General features: G+C 37.4%; 1 protein-coding gene across 2 annotated transcripts in view; it reads right to left on the reverse strand.

The window, feature by feature from the left end:
* CDYL (chromodomain Y like) overlaps positions 1 to 20,656 on the reverse strand; it is a 163,885-nt gene that overhangs the window by 16,044 nt on the left and 127,185 nt on the right. For both annotated transcript variants that reach the window (XM_011367049.2, XM_011367048.1), the window contains exons 3-4: positions 4,425 to 4,681; positions 2,860 to 3,032 (exon numbers count right to left, since the gene is read on the reverse strand). In XM_011367049.2, coding sequence (XP_011365351.1) covers positions 2,860 to 3,032; positions 4,425 to 4,681 — 430 coding nt within the window. The remainder of the gene's footprint in view (positions 1 to 2,859; positions 3,033 to 4,424; positions 4,682 to 20,656) is intronic.

The raw sequence follows: 20,656 nt of genomic DNA on the forward strand, positions 1-20,656 counted from the left end.
AGCTCTTTTCATTTTGAATATATGGAATAGGACTGAATGGGGAAGAAGTCTGTCTTCAGGGGCATGTTTACTTATTGGCCTTGTTCTCTCTCCAGATCCGTCCCTTATCTTACTCTATGGTGGCAGAAGATGGTTCCCTCCTGGGGAGAGGAGGTTCCTAGTTTCCAGAGACTTCAAAAGTATAACATTATAAACTGATTCATAATCATTTTATCACTGTGAATATTTTTTATTACAATTTATTTGCAAACTGGTTATCACCAACAATTCTGATAACAGAATTAGCTGAAATAGATACCTGACAAATGAAATGTTTAAATCTAATCTTATTTCCTACTTTTCTTTTGGAAACTTGCTACAATGACATTCTTTGTACCCAAGTTTTAAGGAATCGAGATACCACAGAAACAAAAAAAATATGTAAGTAATAGTGTTATGTGTATAAGCCAATCTTATACATATAAAATTTAAATGCAAATGAGCGAAAGTAAAGGTTAAGTAATCTAGTGTAACTAATTATTTTTTGGAACCTGCCTGAGTACATTACATCGACAAAAACATCTTCATTTAAAGAAGAACCATCTTCATTTAAAGAAGAACATTTAGTTTCCCTAAAGCAGGATTTGGCTTTTTTCTAGAATACTAATTCAACTTTTAGTATTGAGGGAGTGAGGGAGTGACATGGGAGTGGGAGGGTTAGGAGAAGAAATGGGAGTGAGTAGCTGGTGAAAATAAACATTGGAAGTTACCTAGAAGTTCAACAAATGAGATCTCTCTTGATCAATCATTCCTCTGCTTTCTCTAATCCCAACAATACGAGCCCCAGCCATTGTTAAGGAAAATTCAACACTGATGACATGGGCTTGGGACTAGGGCTGAGGCACCAAAACAATTTAGAAGTGGAGCTTAGGGAAATGTCTATAGGTGAAGTGAACCAGAACTTAGAAGGGACTGGCTGACAAATTCTATTTCATTACAGCAGATGTCCCCAAATCACAATATCATGTATAAAGTCTGTGTGATCTTAGAGAAAACATACAGTCACTACAGGAGGCATAAGATTTTGCACTAGAAAAATGAAAATTAATTCACGTAATTCATCCTGAAAAGATGAAAGAGGTTAATATAATTAGGACTATCTGCAAGTTGTCTTAGAGGTACTGACAATTGGTCAAGGAATTATGTGCATGGTCAAGAAGTTTAATTTCATACTGAATAACAAGATGGTCCCATCTAGTATACAAGTTTGATGTTATTTAGGAGACCAGAAATAATACTTAAAATCAGTTTATAAAACTTTGGACTGTTTTTGAAAAATCAAAAAAATGGCAATGTTCAAAAAGATTAAGGAAGAGATAACAGCCTGTATGCATGCATATACAGTATTAGGAAACATATTAACTGTGAAAATTACTTAAGATGTTATAAAAGGCCAAAGCAATGTCCAAGGTGTATGGGGTTCCAGGACTCTTGTGATGCGATGTTCAGGACAGTGTCCATCAGAATCATCTTGGGAGATCCATCAGAAAGAGATGTCCTACCTGTCTCCACACCCATCAAAACAGAAAAAAACACCTCCATCAATACTGATGTGCACCTCTAGAACTATTTAGGGGACCAGAAAGCCCTGGGCTTAGGGCTTTGTTAGTGCTGAGGGTTAGCGTTTAGGGTCTCAGCCACTTGGAGCCCAATAATTATCAAAAGAGGCTCAACTTCAACTCTCCAATACCTGGGGGGTTTTGGAGAAGATTCAAATCACTTTACTGTCATTTTGCAAGTCTGTGAGCCTGTAAGTTTTCATCCTACTGTAAATTACACTTAGGGATATGCCATTTTAGGGAGGTGAGTAGGGAAGTAAGATGGTCTTTTTGGTTGGTGGCTGGGTTTCAATCACTTTAAATAAATAAAATTAACCAATAAAAAATTAAATTACTTTAAATTATACATATATAATAATTAGCATGAGAAGTGAGGTATATAAACAAAATATTTACCTGGACATGCTTATAGCAGAATTATATGGTTCTAGAAAAGCTTTTTGCACTGTTATATAGTGGTAGAAAAATCCAAAAACAGAAGAAATAGAAATATCTAGGGTCATATGTTAAATGAAAAAAGCAAGCTGCAAAACAATAGAATCTAATTGTTTATTTATTTAATAAATTTAATTGTTTATTTATTTAATAAATTTAATTGTTCATTTATTTAACAGAGCTAAAATAAAGCTTTATTACTTGTGTGTGTATGAAATACATATTTGAAAATGTTTAAGAAAAAGGTTGGAGAAGACAAATAAATGAACAGTGGATTGGGGGCAGTGAAAGAAAGAGAACTTCCACTTTTTACTCTACATTATCTAGTTTTATATGTAGTTGAAACTCAGGATGAACTTGAACAAAAATGTGTACTGACTGTACTAAAAAAAACCTTTTCACGTGATGTTATGAAACTGGCTCATCATAAAGCCTAGTCAATATATTTTAGAGTCAAGCAAATAGTAAGTTATTATGTGAAAGAGAATGTATCTTTATTTAAAGGGTGAAGACAGAACACACTCATACTACAAATAATGGAAACTCTGGCTATATGCTTTTGTATATTCTATTCATTAAACCTTCCCTGAGCATTCATTGGGTTTGAGCCAGCCTTGAAATTAGTTATTTGCTCAAGGCAAGGAGTAATTTATACGCTAGGCCTACAGAAAAGACAGATGATTTAATTAATTTTGCTACTGTCTCTCTCAGTAGAAAGAGATGTACATTTCATTCACAAGACTTGTTTAAGCCTGTTCTATCAGGTACTGGTACACTAAAAGCAAAACACTCAAACCAACGTTTTAAAAATACCATTTATGCATACCTGATAGCTTCTGCCATTTTAGTGCTTTCTCTTTTTCTGTCATCTGTTAAACGCCGTATAAAATAAATAAAGTCAAGACCACAGCAGAAGACACTGCCCACTGCACTGAGCAGTACGAGCTTGCTGTCGTCAGCAGCAGCTGTGCTCAGGGCACTTTGGACTTCTTTCATTACCTGAAAAGTCATCAAAAGTTAAAGTGGCGAAGAGTAGTTTTAATACAGAATTCTAAAAACATTTAATTATGGAATAATCTAGATCAACAGAAAGTACATTTATAACCTGATATTCCCTGTATTTACCATAACTTAAAATAACTCATAAATTTCTTATTTCTGTAGCCAGAGATTGGGAATGCTGGGAACAGATTATATAAAGTACAATTAGAAACACTGGTGACTCTAAGTTATCTTAATATTCTAATTATTGTGGCTCTCAGTAGATATGGCAAGTTACATATTATATCCACTTGGTATTTCTACACTTTGGACAGCAGGTGGCACATTCAACCAGTTGAAAGAAATTAGACCAGTTCCCTGTTTGTTTGTTTGTTTAACACCAGCCTGCCACACTTGAGACAGAAACCCCAATAGTTTGGTGCATAAATGCATTAGGTACAAGCACATGAGCATGGAGTCATTTTAGAAGGGCACAAAATCATTTGAAATGATCTCTATGAAGCATTTACAAATAACCAATGAAGGGGCTCTGCAGTCTATAAATATACTGGGGACAAGCCCCGAAGTGGTTTGTCATGGGACCCTGGCCAGACATACAAACTTGATGTAGTTTGGTTTCCTTGTCTGGACAAAAAACTTGACCTAGTTGCTCACAAGTGGAAAACTTAAAATTTTAAGTAAGGTACAGTGCAGGTTCAAATTTAGATACAGGTTTGATTTTAGATACTTCACAGAATTAGTTTTTGGATCTTTGCAAGCACTAATCTTCCTTGATCCTTGAAAGCTAACTTTACCAGGTATTATTATCAGCAATGAATGAATATGTGTTGAAATCACTATAGCTGTAAATTCTACTACAATGCTGAAGACTAACTCGGAATAATGGTAAAATGTTCTGAAGGGGCTGGGACCTCGGGGATTTTAATCTCGTCTGAACAAAGAACACTTTGAGAATCTGATGAAAGCTAAAGAAAACATGTGAACACACATTTCATTTATATATGAGACTTCAGGGAGACGGGAAGCTCCTTGAGGCGCCCCCATGCTCCTAGATTAAGAGCTCCTAACTTGGAGGTGAAAGAAGACAGAGGGATAATTACCACACCCCCTCCATTCAGAACTCTGGTTCCTGTCACAGCCCACACTCTTGAGAATGAAGATGGACATGTGACACACATATACTGTCCCAACTTCACTGCAGTAATAAGTGTAATAAGGAGCAAGACTACCACACTTCACTTCTGCTTCCTATCTCCTGGCAGTTATTGTGAAATGGCCAAGAAGGAGATTTAGAAAAAGCACAAAGAGTGCCATTATGGCAGAGCAGGTCTGGAAAACAAGGGCTTAGAGAAATAGGATGCACAAATCAGCCCAAGGAACATCTCTCACCTCTGGATTTAGTGAGTTATTCTCTGATGATTTTGTTGATAACAAGATGTGGGTGAAGCCATCCTGCTTCCTGACGACAATATCTCTGTATCTGTAGGCACTTTCTGTTTGCCTCACACTGAAACGCAATCGCTTGTCAAAAGGCTGGTCTCTTCTCTCATCAATAAATTTCCTTTTCCCAGCTGTCACTCCTGTAACAGATGTCTGTATGTTGGTTGTTCCATTGGCTGTTAACGCATCCATAAACGGAGATGTACCTGCCAAGAGTTTGAAATCACAGTGGTCTGTGATGTCCTGCTACCAATTCACTCCCCAGGGTCTTTGAATTAGGTAAAAATGCTCATTACAAACTCAGGACTTAATATCTTACTTAATGCAAGAATGTTAAACATCAGAACCTATGGAAAGTCTACTTTTAAAAGCATTTGTTTTCCATCAAAGTCTGAGAAGTATATTACCCTCTTGCTTATCTTGCCTAAAAAATAAAGATGGAAAGGCACTTACTGAAAAGAAGCTACAAAATTTGAGACTTTTGAAGAATGGAAGGAATTAAGAGATGGGGTCTCATGAACAGTATCTATTTCAGCCTTGAGAAGGTGAAAGAAAAAAGGAATTGATTCAAGAAAATATCTTATTATTAGAGCCAAGGTTATCTGCCATTTTCTTTTCTGAATGCAAGACTGACTTGTAGACACACAATGCAACTATCCGTTTCTGATGGTCTACCCTACTGAGTAGTGCTGTGGCCACCACTGCAGACCACCACCCCCTAGTGGGGCATGAGATACTCAGGAGTTCTTTCTTCTGATGCCCTGGGATATGACTACTTTTGAAGTCTGTCCACTGGTCCTAGTTCTACTACATTTTCAAATGCCTTTTAAGTAGCTAAAGGCAGTTCTCTTTCATGCCATAAAGAATTTTCCCTCCAATTTTCTACTAATTTTCTCTCCTGTGTCAGGCTCAATATCAATCTCATTGCTGTTTTTCAATATGTCTTACAGATACAGTCTTCTGAATTTAATACTTATTATTATAATAAAGTCAAGAATTTTATTTAATACTTTCATAGGATTACCAAGAAATGTCAGGGTAAGAATTCAAGTATTAGGTATATGTTCTCCTCTTAATTTATATGAATTGTCTATACATTATCTAACCTGGAAATGAGTATACACTACACAGCCTTTGGGTAGGGGAAGAAAGGGAAAGAAATGTTAAGAAAATCAGATCAAGCTTTACTAGTAAAATTAGCAATGGCTCAAGTTCTCTGAGGGGAAGAACATGATAAACTATGAGTTAGAAACATTTCCTTCAAAGAGAAAGAAAATAAGCCAAAGCCACCAAAGAAGACTCATGAATGGACATTTAGAGAGGTCAAACAATCTCCTATGTAAAACAATCTGACTTTTGTTCAATTAGTAGAAATACTTTGGAAGGTTTAAAAAAAATAAATTTAACTTTTTGAAAATTTGGAAGAGAAAATAATACATGTACATGGTTCAAGAACCTAAGAATATATGGTGAAGGACCTCCCACCGCCCCTATTTCCCATCTGCCCAGGACTCCCTACCCTCCAGTTAGCCACTATGTCTGGTTTCCAGGTATCCTACCAGAGTATTTTATGCAGTGTGGACCACAAAAAGATTCATTTGATGTGAACTCTGAGAAGGAATTTATCTGCTGAGATGAACTCTCCAACTGAGGGTCCAAATTTTATAAATATTAAGAGTCTAGTGGCCATTTACTGACAGGGGCTCCTCATGTACTCTGTGTATCGATTGGGAAGAACCTCAGACTGCATTCTTCTTGGCTTCCCACTTGCTTAGGCTGTCTGAGTCAACCACTGTAGGGAAACCCTGGTTTTGCCTTTCTATCTAGGACTGAGACTGCCCCATCCAATCAGAACTAGACAACTGTATCTTTATTTACATGTATACTGACCAATCAGAACTGCTCTATAATGACCAATCAGAATTGTACAAATTTGGAAACCTCATTTACATAAAACTGGACCAATTGGGAGCCTGGGTGGGAACTTCTCAATAAAAGGCAACCTCCCCTTTGTATCAATGGAGCACATTTTCAGTTTCCGCTGGAGGCTGCATTTTCCTGGTTTGCAATCTGTTTCACTTGAATAAAGAATCATTTCTGCACCTCTTTGGGAATTTTGGTTTACAGTATATACAAGCAAATAAGAATATAAATAATTCTTCTCCACCCCCTCTTTAAAAAATATAAATGGTAGTACAACAGACATAGTGTTTTGTCATATCTTGCCTTTTATGCATTTTATGATACCCTAGAAACTGTTGTCTATTCATAGTTTCCTATTTCTTTTCTAAGGCTGCACAGTAGTCTACTGAATGGAATTTCCAGAATAAGAATGTTTATTTTGCAATAAACATTAATATTTAACATTTTTTTGATATTACAAACAATGTTGCAATGTATAACCTTGGCCTCTGTCATCCCAATGCTTGCAAATCTATACAGTAAGTTTTTAAAGGATTTGTAACCTGGAGTATGCCTAACTGAAAGAACATGTGATAAACTGTTACCAGTAAGACAGCATGATGCTGAATCCTTCTGAAGAAGCTACTAAGAATTTTCTTTCTTTTAACCTTCAACCTCCAACCTCTCTTCTATCAGATCGTTTCCCCAACCGTGTTTAAAAACATTCTCCAAACTCTTTTACTCTCAGATATCCCCAATAATTTGCTCGTCTTCTCAGCACTGCCCTCTATTCTCACTAATCAGCCTAACTTTGTCTATACTTGCTGTCCTCACTTTTTCCTCTGTCCATCATTCTTCAACACACTCCAATTTGGAGCTAGAGTCGATGTTACCAGATAATTTCTTGAGTATAGAGAAATGGTAACAGATGTTTCTGAACCATTGAGTCTAGGTGCCTAGGACACAGGGGAGTCTGATATAGCCGAAGGAAAAAAATTTGATTTTATCCAAGGTTATTATTAAGGTGAAGAGGCTACTGAGCTCAGAAGTGGGAGCATGAGAAGTTGGAGATAAATACTTAGGAACTGGTGTCCAGAAACGATGACTGACTGGGAGTAGGAACTCCAAAGGGAAAAGTGAGCAATAAGCCTGCTGTGGAGTGCTAGGGAAAGGCATGGCCAAGAGGTAGCAGAGAAGCAGGAAGGCAACAGCAGGCTTCCCCCCAAAAAGGAGAGAATGCCATGGCAATGGGGACGTGTCAATAGTGGCATATACCTTAGAGAGGTGGAGGAGAATGGAGAAATGGTAATGGGAGAAGAGATCAGAAGTCATTAATAAACTTGGGCAAGTTGTTTCACCAGAGTGCTGAGAGTAAAAGCCAGACTACAGAGTTAAAGACATAAAAAAAAAAAGTTTACCTGCTGGAAAGGGATTAAATCAGGAATAACTCCATGCAGACACAAACTGGAAGGCCACACAACTTGGGAGTGAAGGTGATGTTTTACAAATGGAGACAGGCTGGAGGCTCTAGCCTTCTTGAGAAGTGGGGGTTCTTATAGACTACACATGCCAGTGTGCTAATAACAAGTGAGAGCTGTTTTGAGGTCTTTAAGAGTTACTAATGCTGAACTGAATTTTTAATTGGTACTGTATATCTAAGCAGAAGAATGATCCCAGCAGCATAGGGAAGAGGTGTTGAGCCTACATAGCTGCCTTCCCCCAGGACAAAGCCCTACTGGCTTTGGATCAGCCCCTTATATCCCGACTGTTCTTGCTTCTCACAGTGTCATTTCTTTTCCTATTTAAAAGCCACACATTCCTTAACTCTCCAAGAAGTTTTCCTGGTGACTTCCTTCCATGCAGGTAGGATTTCTAGGCTATGGGGTCGATGTAGCCTTTATATGTGAGTCAGAAGAAGCCCAACATTTTCTTTGAGGCACTAGGTCCTATGGAACTATCCATGGTTCTGCAAATTTAGAAATGGATTCATGTTGGCTCACGCTGACCAGGACTGTTGAATCTGGCCTTTATCCCCCTATTAAAACTGTATTCGCTCAATGGTGTCTATATGGTCCCTGCTGATTTCTGACCCTGTGATCTTGCCACACCCACCCCAATATAATTCTGGGGACCCTCTATTATCCACTTGTGGGGCCATGTAACATCTAACTGTGGCCTACTTAGAGAAGTGTTCACAGCAGGAGTGAGGCTCAGAATCAAAGACTGCCAACACTGAGCTAGGTCCTGACCCCCCATATACTACCTCTATTATTTATGTCCTTAGGCCCCTCACTCATGACAATCCAGCCACAGCATTTTTCCACCATCTAGGTTTGTGCTCACCTCAAGGCCTTTGCACTTGCTCTTCCTTCTGCCTAGAATGTCCTTGCCCTAGAGTGTCAAATGGCTGGTTTCTTCTACTCATCTAAATGGCAGGTCAAATGTCACCTCCTCAGACAAGCCTTCTTGGACTACCCCATCTAATGTGGGGCCCTCTCAATCACCATTTCACATTGTCCCTGTTTGTTCTTTCTCATTTGACTTTTATCTATAGTATATAGTCACTGTACTCCCCACAGTTCCATGAGAGCAGGGTCCCTGTCTGTCTCATTCACTAACATATCTCCAGTGCTTAGAAAACTCCTTATTTGCTAAACAAATTAATGGAAGGGACCTTACAGACACTTTAGGCCAGCTCCCTCAGCTTAGAGATGAGAGGGTAACTGGCCTTCTGAATGTCACACAGCTGATTATCTCATGCTAATCCGGGGACAGTAAGTGCTGCACTTTAGAGCAGAATCAACTGCTAATGACTAAACTAAAAAGTAAACACTGAGCTTCAGGAAAATATATCCCCCATAATGTAAACTGTGTGAGAATTTAGTGTGACTCATGACACCAACAGCGCCAATGAAAAAACAGAAGCAAAAGATGTCTTGGTGAATTGACAGTTGCTAGAAAAAAATATATTTTAGTTTCTCCTAATAAATGGGTTCCTTCTAACATGCGTGAGAACAAAAATGATACCCTCAAACATGTATTGTTAACACATTAAAACTGACTGCTTCATAAGCATGTCTCTCTAAAAAAGAACTGTGCCTCCTGCTTCCAACTACAAGGGAGAAACAGTATATGGATCTCTCCACTTGCCAGTGAGAACTAGAAAACTGAAAATAAGCCTCAGGAAGCTATAATTTGTGGGGCAGGGTACTGAAGAGGGAGCTACATGCAAAGTTCCAGAACTGCCCAGCGATCCTCCTGAGCTGAACACCAATCTCGGTATGGATAGGGTGAAATCCCTAATATCTGGCAGAAAACAATTACCTATAAATTGAGTAACTGCTAGAGTTACAAAGCCTAGGAGCCCTCTTCAGCCAGAGTGAAGAAACTTCACTGAATACCTAGGGCATTGGATAGAGACTCTAGAACAGGCACTAGATTAGTGGAGATTAGTGAAATTAATCTAGCTCTAGAATAAAGGATACTCTACAATTGTACCAACCAACCTTAAAAATAAGCCTTAAAAGGATCAAACCAATATGCAAGTGATGACTGGCTGCCAGAGCAAACCTAACACTTTGAAAAGCATATAACAAAATCCAGCACCCCAAAATGTAAAAGTCACAACGTTTAGCAAACAAAAATTACCAGACATGCAAAGTAGGAAAATAGGACCCATGATCGAGATTAAATCAGTTAATAGAGATCTGAAAATGAGAAATGATGGAATTAATAGAAAAGGACGTTTCCAAAACTGTTATAAATAACTTCAACCTGCTCAAGGATTTAAAGAACACCGCGAACATGAGGAAATGGAAAATTAGAAATAAAAATTCAATTGGATATGTTTAACAGATTGGATCAGAGAAAAGATCAGAGAAACAGAAGACATATATCTATAGACTCTATCCACAATGAAGCAAGAGAGAAAAAAGAAAAAAACAATGAACAAAGCCCAAGTGCTCTGTGGGTTAGTATCACGCAGTCTAGCATAAGTGCAATTTGAATCTGAGAAAAGGTGTATGTTTTTGCGTAAAAAAATACCTGTAGAAATAATGGTTAAAGTTTTTTGTATCTGATGAAAAAGAGAAGCCTCCATACCCAAGAAGCTTAACAAATATCAATCAGGATAAACAAAGAAAACCAAGGTACATCACAATCTGCTGAAAGCTAGTGATAAATAGAAAATCTTCAAAGCAGAAAAAGAAAATAAAGACATAGCAGATACAACAACAGAAGAATGGTATATTTATCTTCGAAAGTATACACAGCAGAAGAAAAAAAAATGGCATCTTTAAAGTGCGTGAATAAGAAAAATTCGACGTAGACAGTATATAGTGGCAATAATATCTTTTAAAAACAAAGAAGTGAAACTTTTCCAGACAAAAGCTGAGAGAATTTGTAGCCAGCAGACCTGTTCTATATGCTAAAAAGAGAGTTCTTCAGGTAAAATTTCAAAAATGAAGCCTGGATATATACAAAGAATAAAGAACACCAGAATTGGTAAATATAAGGGTAAAAATGAACCTCCAGAGACTGCATATCAAGTTTAATTAAGAGTAGAAAGTAGTAACTGACTGGCCTAATCACAAAAAAACCTCTCCCCAGCTTTCACATCAACCTAACAAAAATGCATAAAAACCACTTTGTATATACCAAGCAAATACATTATAACATCTTCCAGAAATTGATAACTTTTTGGAAAAATATGATTTTTTAAGACTGATCTCTGACATAGCAGAGAAGAAAAATTACTGAGGAAAGATAAAAGCAAAGTTCTGAACGAATTACCTCTAAGAACCACTTTGGGGCTAAGCAAGGTAAGGAGCAGGTGACTATGGAAGTTAACAGTGTCAGAACATCAAGGAAAGAAGAAAATTTACCGAATTCATTTGTGAAGATAATTTAACTCTGTCAGAACTTGACATAGATGACACAAAACAAATCCACACACCAATTTTACTTATTATTCATGGCATCACAACCCTATTTTATTAATACCAAATACTGTAAAGCTATCTACCTTCCTCAATTTTAATTCTAATAGACTTCCAATCACAATCTCAGTGGTTAAGATTCAGTTGAAGACAAGCTAAAAATTATTTGAAAAGAATGAGTGGAAAATACCTTGCTAGTTATATTATATAGCTATATTAAGAGTTACATCAAGTAAAGAGAAAATGACCAAATAGAATTAGCCTAAGAATGCTCCTACTATGACAAAAACACATTACAAATCAAAACAAGTTGATATGAACCATTCATTCAATAAGTGGTAATGAAAACTGGGTAGTTAATTTTCTTAAAAACAAAAGTCTAAGTATTTAGTCAATGCTATATACCAGAATAAAACACAGAGACAAACACACAAAGGATGTGCACAGGAAAATTCATATGATGAAATAAAAACACCAAAATAGGAAAAATTGATCTCACAAGTAAAAATGAAACAATCCTCTTTATCTTTAGATTAGGAAAACTTTATCAATATGGCAATTAACTCAGGGCTAGTGAAGAGCACACACAAAGTGGTATACTTCTAGAGAGTAATTGTTAAAGATGTATAAATCAACCTCTGCCCTTGTAATTCCACTTTCAGAATTCTAACACAAGGAAAAGGAAATCGTATGAGGACATGTTTTCACATATAAAAGGTATTCAAATATCTTTACTTTTAAAATGAAAAAACTGTAAAGAGCCCTACATTTAATAATAAAGAAATGGTTAAACGACTTATGGTGTACATCCATCTCACACATATTAGCAGCCATTATCATGTTTATAAAGATTAAAAAATATATATGGTCAATAAGTCTATTGTAGCAGCTATCATTTACATTACATGTTCCATATGTCAAGCTCTGAACATATATAATCTTACATAAGTAATCTTAACATACATAAATCCATACAGTACACCTGAAAGGTGGGTAGTGCAGATCTGATTCCCAAACTTGTCTTCTTTTGTTACCCCCCAAAATTATACATGAAAGAAATGGAAATGAAAGATAACAAAAGGTATATGTAATCAATGGTGTTTACATGACAGTTGATTAGGGATGTAAATATGTAAAAATGTTAATGGCTCTCTTCCTTAGTGATAAAGATATGGGTGACAAATTCTTGGTATTTTGTAAATTTTTACAATATACTATTGACATAATTAAGGTAAAAATCACTTGAAAACAGACTGTAGAGTCCAAAATCCAGGCAAAAATTGTGGGATATTATTTTTAAATAGGTAAAGATTTACTGGTATTTCTCTGAGTGCATTTCAGTTTAGGGTTGTTTAATCGAAAGTTGGTAAATTTAATAAGTTCTCGAGGTAGTATGGGTCTCAACCTCAAGAAAAGTTTGAAACTGGTTTTTAACCATCTTAGATGTTCATCGCCTAAATAACCATTCTGGATATTCTTCAGTCTATATAGCAAGTACTATGGTACCTACAGAACTATTAACCCTCCTTTATAGTTTAACATTTCAAAATATTGTTATCCACACCTACTGAATCGAATCCTATTTATACAAAAGCCTATTTTATTCAGATTATATAATCTGAAAACAGAATTCATTAATAGAAAAGTTTTATAAAGGAAGGCTTTAAACAGTATCCCTTTTCCCCAAACATGTTAAATGAATCTCTTATAAACAATTATAAAAGTCTCTGCTCCAACTCCTTAAATTACAGTTCCCTGTCCATAGGGTTTAAGGCCATATAAGACAACAATATATTATTGTCAGTGCTGCTATTATGTTTTGCTTCAAAAAGCACTGATATTTTAGGAATAATGTGAGCCCACTGCAAATTTCACCTGTGTTTATTATACCTGACTTTGTTTGGAGAAAAGCTGGTGACAACCACACTCGGGGGGATCTAGCTAGGCAAAAATACACAAAACCCACACCTCTAAGAGCTACCCCATCGACACCAAGTGTACAGACTTCCATGTGATTTCAGATTCCACTTCCCAGCATATTTCACAACAACCCAAGAGCTGTACTCCTCCTGACACATGCTTCCTCTAGCAAACCGCAGGCCTTTTTAAAGATAAAGTGCCACATTTATTGTAGTATTTGTTTTTCTTAGACATCGAACATGTCACCTTGTGCTACCATTTTTATTAGGGTTCTATCTTATTTTTAAATGTACCAATGACAAAGTTTTTGAGTGTTGGGCTCTTACCCCATTTCCCTCATAAGCCCTGTGGTTTTTCGTGCATAATTTTGCATAGTGCGATGATTTTTAGGCATGTATATGTTGTATTACAGCAGAACTGTCTGTTTCTTTTCCATGACTTTGTATCAGAGTCATTCTTTTTACCTGATTGAACAAAGAATTTATTCATAGCCACGTTTTAGAACTGGCCCTAAAAATAAAACCATCTAACTAAGGATTTGCTTCAAGAGGAAATACATAAACCAGCTAGCAACTGCTCAATGGGGAATAAGGATGGAAATGTTACAATCAAGCCCCACATTCAGAGAGAGCTTTGTTTTTCATCAGCCAAATTCTTCTAAGAGAACTTCCTAATGTTAAGCAGAGGCTCCATCCAAATCCCACTGTAGAGTGCCTGGACACTGCTGCCCCCACCCCAAACTATACAGGTAAGGAATCAGGAAGAGTGGGCTTCCAAAACAAAGGCCCCCAAGGCTTCTTGAAGCTTAAGAAAGATTCTCCAACAACAGCAGAGACCAAGCATTATGTCTTTGCGCTCCAAGGTGCCCTAGTAAGTTCATCTTCCTGTTTCAGTGGCTCTAACAATTGCTTTCCATGATTTGTCTAGATTAGGTCTTTTTCTTCTTGTTATTTCAGTATAGCTACCCTACACCTAATTTGATCATCAACTCTGAGGTTCTTTGTCTAGAGGCAGGTGCATCTTGTGTTCTCCTTATTCTACACAACAGTGCTTTTTCAAGTTCTGAGATACAAAATCAACTTCATGGATACCAATCCTTATTTATTTAAAACAGAACAGACTAGGAGAAACTAGAGACCACCACATACTAGCACCCAGGACCACCAGACAAAATGCACTCTTACTGTGGGTTTCACTAGAGAAGTTTGAGAATACTGCTTTAGACCACTGAGCATCAGGGCATGCAATGCCCATCTTGTCAGAAAACTTGAACTGTGAAGTCACAGATGGGGCTTCCTTGATGGCTTCAATCTGGACTCAGTATTTCCATGATGAACGATCTGGGTGCTCATTATACTGGGCTGTAAAAGAGCTAACTACCCTGAGGAGGGCAGCTCTGTGCCTAGACTTCAGCACAGCATCTGACACTTGGGATACATCTGCTAAATTAACACACCTGATATTCAAGTGCTCATGGACCTGATCTGCATGCTTTCTGCTTTCTTAATAGTGTCATCAAGGTCCCTCCTCTCTGACTCACTTCCACCCTGGGTGGTTCGAGGGGAGAATAGCACCCTGGGTCAATGTCCTGACTCTATGTCTAGATATCTGCAGGGTCACAGGCCTCTGGGAGTCACACTTTCTCCTCTCTTCAAAACAAGAAGGGACAGATGCATTCAATGCATTACTGCTACTCTCCACATTTCATCCAGTTAACCCCTTTCCTTAGCCCTGCCTCTGCACTATTCTCTCAATTTGCTTGATTTTCACAGTAACTTTTCTATATCTTGACTACTCAATCAGCTTCACTGCTTCTCTAGCTTCTAGTTTTGCTACCAGACACTGCTGAGGCCAACTCCATGGCCACAAAAGCTTTCCTCAAACCCCTTTTCAAGTAATTTCCCTATAAACTAGAACTCCAAAAACCTAATTTAAATCAAAATAGTTAAGTCTTTCCCTATGTTGGGTCTCATTCACATTTCTGACAACATCTAAGAATTAACCAGAAGTGACATCAGAAACATGGCGGAGTGAAAGACGTCTCCAGATCTCTTCCCTTGAAACAACAATAAGCTGAACATCTAAAACTCAACAAAAAACACCCAAAATGCACACCAGCACATCTAGAGGCAGGTGCATCTTGTGTTCTGTGCATAAAGCTACCACAGGTCAGAACCCCAGGTGTCAGGTGGTGGACTGGGAGAAACAAAAAAGCTGCCTCTGGCAGCCACTGGAGCTCCCTGAAGGAGGAGGGGGAAGGGAAAAGGTGTGGCGAGTTTCCTGAACATGCCTGCCTGGGAGAGTTGAGTTCCAAGCAGCCGGTGGCAGGGCCCAGACATCAGGGCAGAAAGCAGAGAAGTAGGCCAGCAAAAAAACAACAGATGATTTCTACCAGCTGAGGTTGCAAAACCAAGGCAGAGACGCAGCCCAGCCCCTAACTCCGAACCCAGAGGGCCTCTCCCTCCAAACCCTCTGAGACCGAACACCACGGAGCCCCAGGGGAATCTGAGCAAACGCTACTGAAATGTTGCTAATACTGACAGGGACTGAGACTGAGGGTAGTGAGCGTGATTAAATATCTATAAGAAAAAAAAGGTATTATTAAGAATTTACATTAAGCAGGGATCCAAGAGGCTTAGATGCGACCTAATGGAAACCAAAGAAAAACACCTTCTTTGCATCAGGCTAGAGAGAGACCTTTATATAATAAATCTTTCTGGGAAAAAAGCAGAATACACTTCCATTAATGCCTAGGTGGAGAAATAGTCCATTAAACACCACAAACAACCAAGGTGACAAGGCAGCTCAGAGAGAAAGAGAAAAATCTCCAGAAAATAAGCTTAAAAACATAGATATAAGCGACTTAAATAACAGAGAATTCAGGATTGTACTCCTGAAAAAAGTCAGTGAGATCCAAAACAATTCATTTCAACAATTTCAGGAATTGAAAAAACAACTAGATGAGCACAATGAGTTCTTTAGCAAGGAGAAAGAAACCCTCAAAAAGAACCGAATAGAACTTCTGGAGATGAAGAGCACACACAAAGAGATGAAAAATGAAATAGCAAGCTTGGGAATAGAGTCAACCAAATGGAGGAAAGGATCAGTGATATCGAAGACAGAAATCTAGAAATAAATCAGAAAGAAGAAGAGAGAAATCGAAGAATGAAAAATAATGAAAGAGAAATACAAGAACTAGCTGATATCATCAGGAGAGGAAACATAAGAATAATGGGCATTCTCGAAGGAGAGGAAAAGGAGCACAGATAACAAAGCATTTTAAGACAAAGAGTTGATGAGAATTTCCCAAATCTATGAAATGAGCTGGAGCTTGAAATTCAAGAAGTCAATAGAACATCCAATTATCTCAACCCCAAAAGGTCTTCTCCAAGACACATTGTATTAAACTTATCAAAAATCAATGACAAAGAAAGAATTCTCAGGGCAGCCAGGGAAAAGAAGAAGGTAACCAATAAAGGAAAACCCATTAGATTATCATCAGACTTCTCAGCACAAACCTTACAAGCCAGAAAGGAATAGAATCAAGTATTCGAACTATTAAATGAAAGGAACTAGCAGCCAAGAATAATGTATCCAGCAAAGCTCTCCTATAGATATGAAGGAGAAATAAAGACTTTTCCAGACATGCAAAAATTGAGGGAATTCTCCACTGAGGCCTGTATTACAGGAAATACTGAAAGGGGTCAGCTCACCTAAAACAAAATGACAAAACAAAAACAAAAACATATAACTAGGAGTAAGGCAACTAGCAGGCAAATAGAAGCAGAGAAGTACAACCCTTAGTAAGAACAGGGCATTATAAGCTTAAACAATAAGAAGAGGTTTGCTATAGCAAGATAGTAATGAATGTTCAGCATACATAGGGATAAAGTGAGACAACAATGACAGAAAAGGGGGGATTCAAAGATTCAAATTCTCAAAGGGGAATGGAGATAAGGCACACACAGAAGAAAATGAACTACTATATATATAACTATCTTGCACATATTCATAATGGTAACCACATGCTAGATTCAGAACTGAAGTATATAACATAAAAGAAGGACCAGACAGAAAATCCACAAAACCCAACCAAAATGAAAAACAAACAAAATCCCCCACAAAAACAGATACACAAGGACAATAAAGCAATGGAATCAATGAGCTACCAGAAAGCAAAACCTAAAATAGTTATAGGAAAATCCCGTATTTCAATTATCACTCTAAATGTAAATGTACTGAACCCATCAATAAAAAGGCATAGAGTTGTAGATTGAATCAAAAAATAAAACCCGACCATATGCTGCCTCCAGGAGACACATCTTAGCTCCAAAGACTCAAAGTAAAAGGGTGGAAAATGATATTCCAAGTAAATGGCACTCAGAGAAAAGTGGGAGTAGCGGTAAGAAACAGGATATTGGGTGTAATTCAAAAGAAAACTGAGACTAAAGTAGCCATAACATTTTCTCTAAATCAGAGAGTCATTAAAGTAGAAATAAATGAAACAGATAAATGAAAAAGAATGTGATAACTGCAAGAAGAACATTGGAAAGAATATAGGGAGATGCTAAATCAGTTAAAGAAGGGTATTAGAAACATAGAGAAACCTGAAATACCCAAAGATATTCAACATAATTACTTTTCTTTAACAAATTTAGTGAGTAAATCAAAGGAGACAGTAAAAACTCAGGTTCTGGGAATCAGCAGGGAATCCTGAAGTGCTGGTCGACATTGACAAGACCATATTGCTTTCCTCTTTATGAAACAGCAACTCAAGGAAACATGCTCACAATTTCAGTTCAACAGCCTCCAAATGTGGAAAGTCTAACAGTTGGTTCTTGTATTACTTGTATTTATAAATTTTTATATTTAATATTGTTCAGGAGTAAAAATGTCCACATTTTGATTAATAATCTTCCCTCAGAACGGACTTCCCATTCATTGACACTCTTCCTAATTTTTCTTCTTCTCTAAATGCAAGAGGGGAAATTCCAGTGTTCAGTCATAATAGTTTCTCAGTGGAGGTAACCAGAGGTCAGAAACACGGAGGCAAAGGAGCGGCAACAAACTATTCACGGACTCATCTGTACTTGCAGGGTGTGGTACCGTATCTCAAGAACTCTCTGTTTTACAAGATGAAAACCTAGGGTCCCAGGGAGCTTAACTACCTTGTCTGAGGTTATTGATTGACGGAAAGGCACATGCCTGTAGACCACATCCAGGTCCACCAGATGCACAAATGCCCCCTCTATCACACCTGCTGCAGCATTAAAGACACATACATATGAAAAGCTAAAGGGCAAAAGTAAATGATGTAAAAATGATTGATTAGTAATAAGAAATGTCTTCAAGAAGGTTAGGAGCATTTCCAGGTAATGTTGCTTAAGACTTTATAGAGTCGGATTTTAACTGGTTCTCAAGTACTTTTGCACATAGTATGTGCTGAATAAATATTTGTTGCAGAGAAGCGGTAAAAAATAGAATATGGCATATTCATATTAAGGTACTACACCATTAGCAAAGAAATGAAGATGGCTATATTCAGGGGACTCTCTAGTGACGCTTATCATTTAAAAAAAAAAAAAAAAAGGATGGAAAAGAATGGGCCTGAAGTCAGCCTTTTAAAGGTTATACCAAATTAAAAATAAAAAGTTAAAAAGACTATGGACTTAATGCTGGAGGAACTGGAGAAAGATTAAAGGGACTCAAACAGCTAACCTATCTACCTGTAACAACTAAAAATTTCCTCTTAGAAAAAGAGGAACGTGAAAGATCTCCTAGGGGCCAGAAAATGTGTACTAGCCAGCTTAAAAAAGGAAAAGAAAAAAAAAAATCAGAGGCTGTTTTAACTCCCAACACATATTTAATTGCTTATTAAACTTTACGAGCTCCAAAGAGTCTTCATTAATTTCTGGCATCAATCCATGAGGAAGGGCAGAGTCTAGTCACCTAGACAGAGAGATTAGTACTTAGTCACCACTAGTATTCCTGGTCCTGCAGAGAGAAAATATGGAAAGAAATAACCTACGTGCATATATAAATGCTTCCTCAAATCCATCTTAAAAGACATACATCTTCCAAGTCCTACGTATATATCCATCCACCTTAAAGCTGTAACTTATATTATCTAGTAACTCTGCCTACAACAGGGTAGAAGGCCACTATTTTTCAGAGGATGTTCAGGGATGTGTCACGTCAGTGTGATTTTTATTAAAAAGAAAAATCAAACTATGTACACAATTTAAAAACTGACATAATCTGATTAATAAACTGGTTTTGACATTTCACTTTAATCACTCCTGTGCTTTTATACCTAATACTGCTTAGAGCTATGGGGGGAGGGGGACTATCGGCTTTGCCATGAGAAAATCTTTTCCTGCAGTACTCTCAACTGCTCACAGGCACACCCATGAGACCTGAAAGCAGTTCCCTGTCTCCAGAAGACATCTATGAACTTTGTCCTTCAGAAAATTACTGTCCAGTGGCATCAGGTCTGTGTGGCCCCAGAGTTCATTTAGTTTGATACATTCATAGACAAAAAAGCAGATGACAGTTGCCAGGGGAATGGAGAGTTCTTGTTTATGGGTTCAGAGTTTCAGTTAGGACAATGAAAAGAGTTCTGGAGCTTGTAAGTGGTGATGGGTGCACAACAATGTGAATGTACTTAATGCCACTGCACTGTATACTTGAAAATGGTGTAAACTTTATGTTTTACCGCAATTAAAAATATTTTCCTTAGCTAGAATGTATTTAATTAGTAAATATAATCAATCTCTTTGAGAAGATCCAAATTATGGACTAGACTGTGATTACTTTCATTTCCTTGCTAAATTTCTTTGGTTTCCATGGGATAGGAAAACAGAGGAAACAAGGATGTAAAAGTCTTTTAAATATTGGAAAGGGGTTAAAATAATTAAAGATAAATTTCACAAGGATCTACAGCCAATTCTGAGGCTCTTAGTCCAGAGACAAAAGCCTAGTAAAACACATTACTTGTTTTTCTTTTTTTATGGCCAAGAACTGCTTTCTCCTAGCCAGTCTTGCATTTATGATGCACACATACAGATCCTTCTCGGAGAGTAGGATTCAGGCCTCATCAAGCTGTGCCTCTGGTTCTAAGCATTAGCCTTGCTTTTAAAGAAAGAGTTTGCTGACTGACATTTTGACAGGAGAATATAAAGAACTTGAAGATATTTGTTCCACCAAAACACTTCAATTAGCAAGGTCACTGTAAACTATGCAAACATCTATAATCAGTTTAGGGTACAACTAGACACAATTAACTGTTCTTGCCCATGTTTTAAAGTTTTATGGTATAAGATGAGTATTCCACACATTATATAAAGAAGAACCCTCTGTCAGCTTTCATCTTCATTTTGGGTTGTGCTGAGCTCCTCAGAGAGCATTAATTCTGAAGGAGAT

Source organism: Pteropus vampyrus, unplaced genomic scaffold (assembly GCF_000151845.1).
Source record: "Pteropus vampyrus isolate Shadow unplaced genomic scaffold, Pvam_2.0 Scaffold129, whole genome shotgun sequence".
In the NCBI taxonomy this organism is placed as follows: domain Eukaryota; kingdom Metazoa; phylum Chordata; class Mammalia; order Chiroptera; family Pteropodidae; genus Pteropus; species Pteropus vampyrus.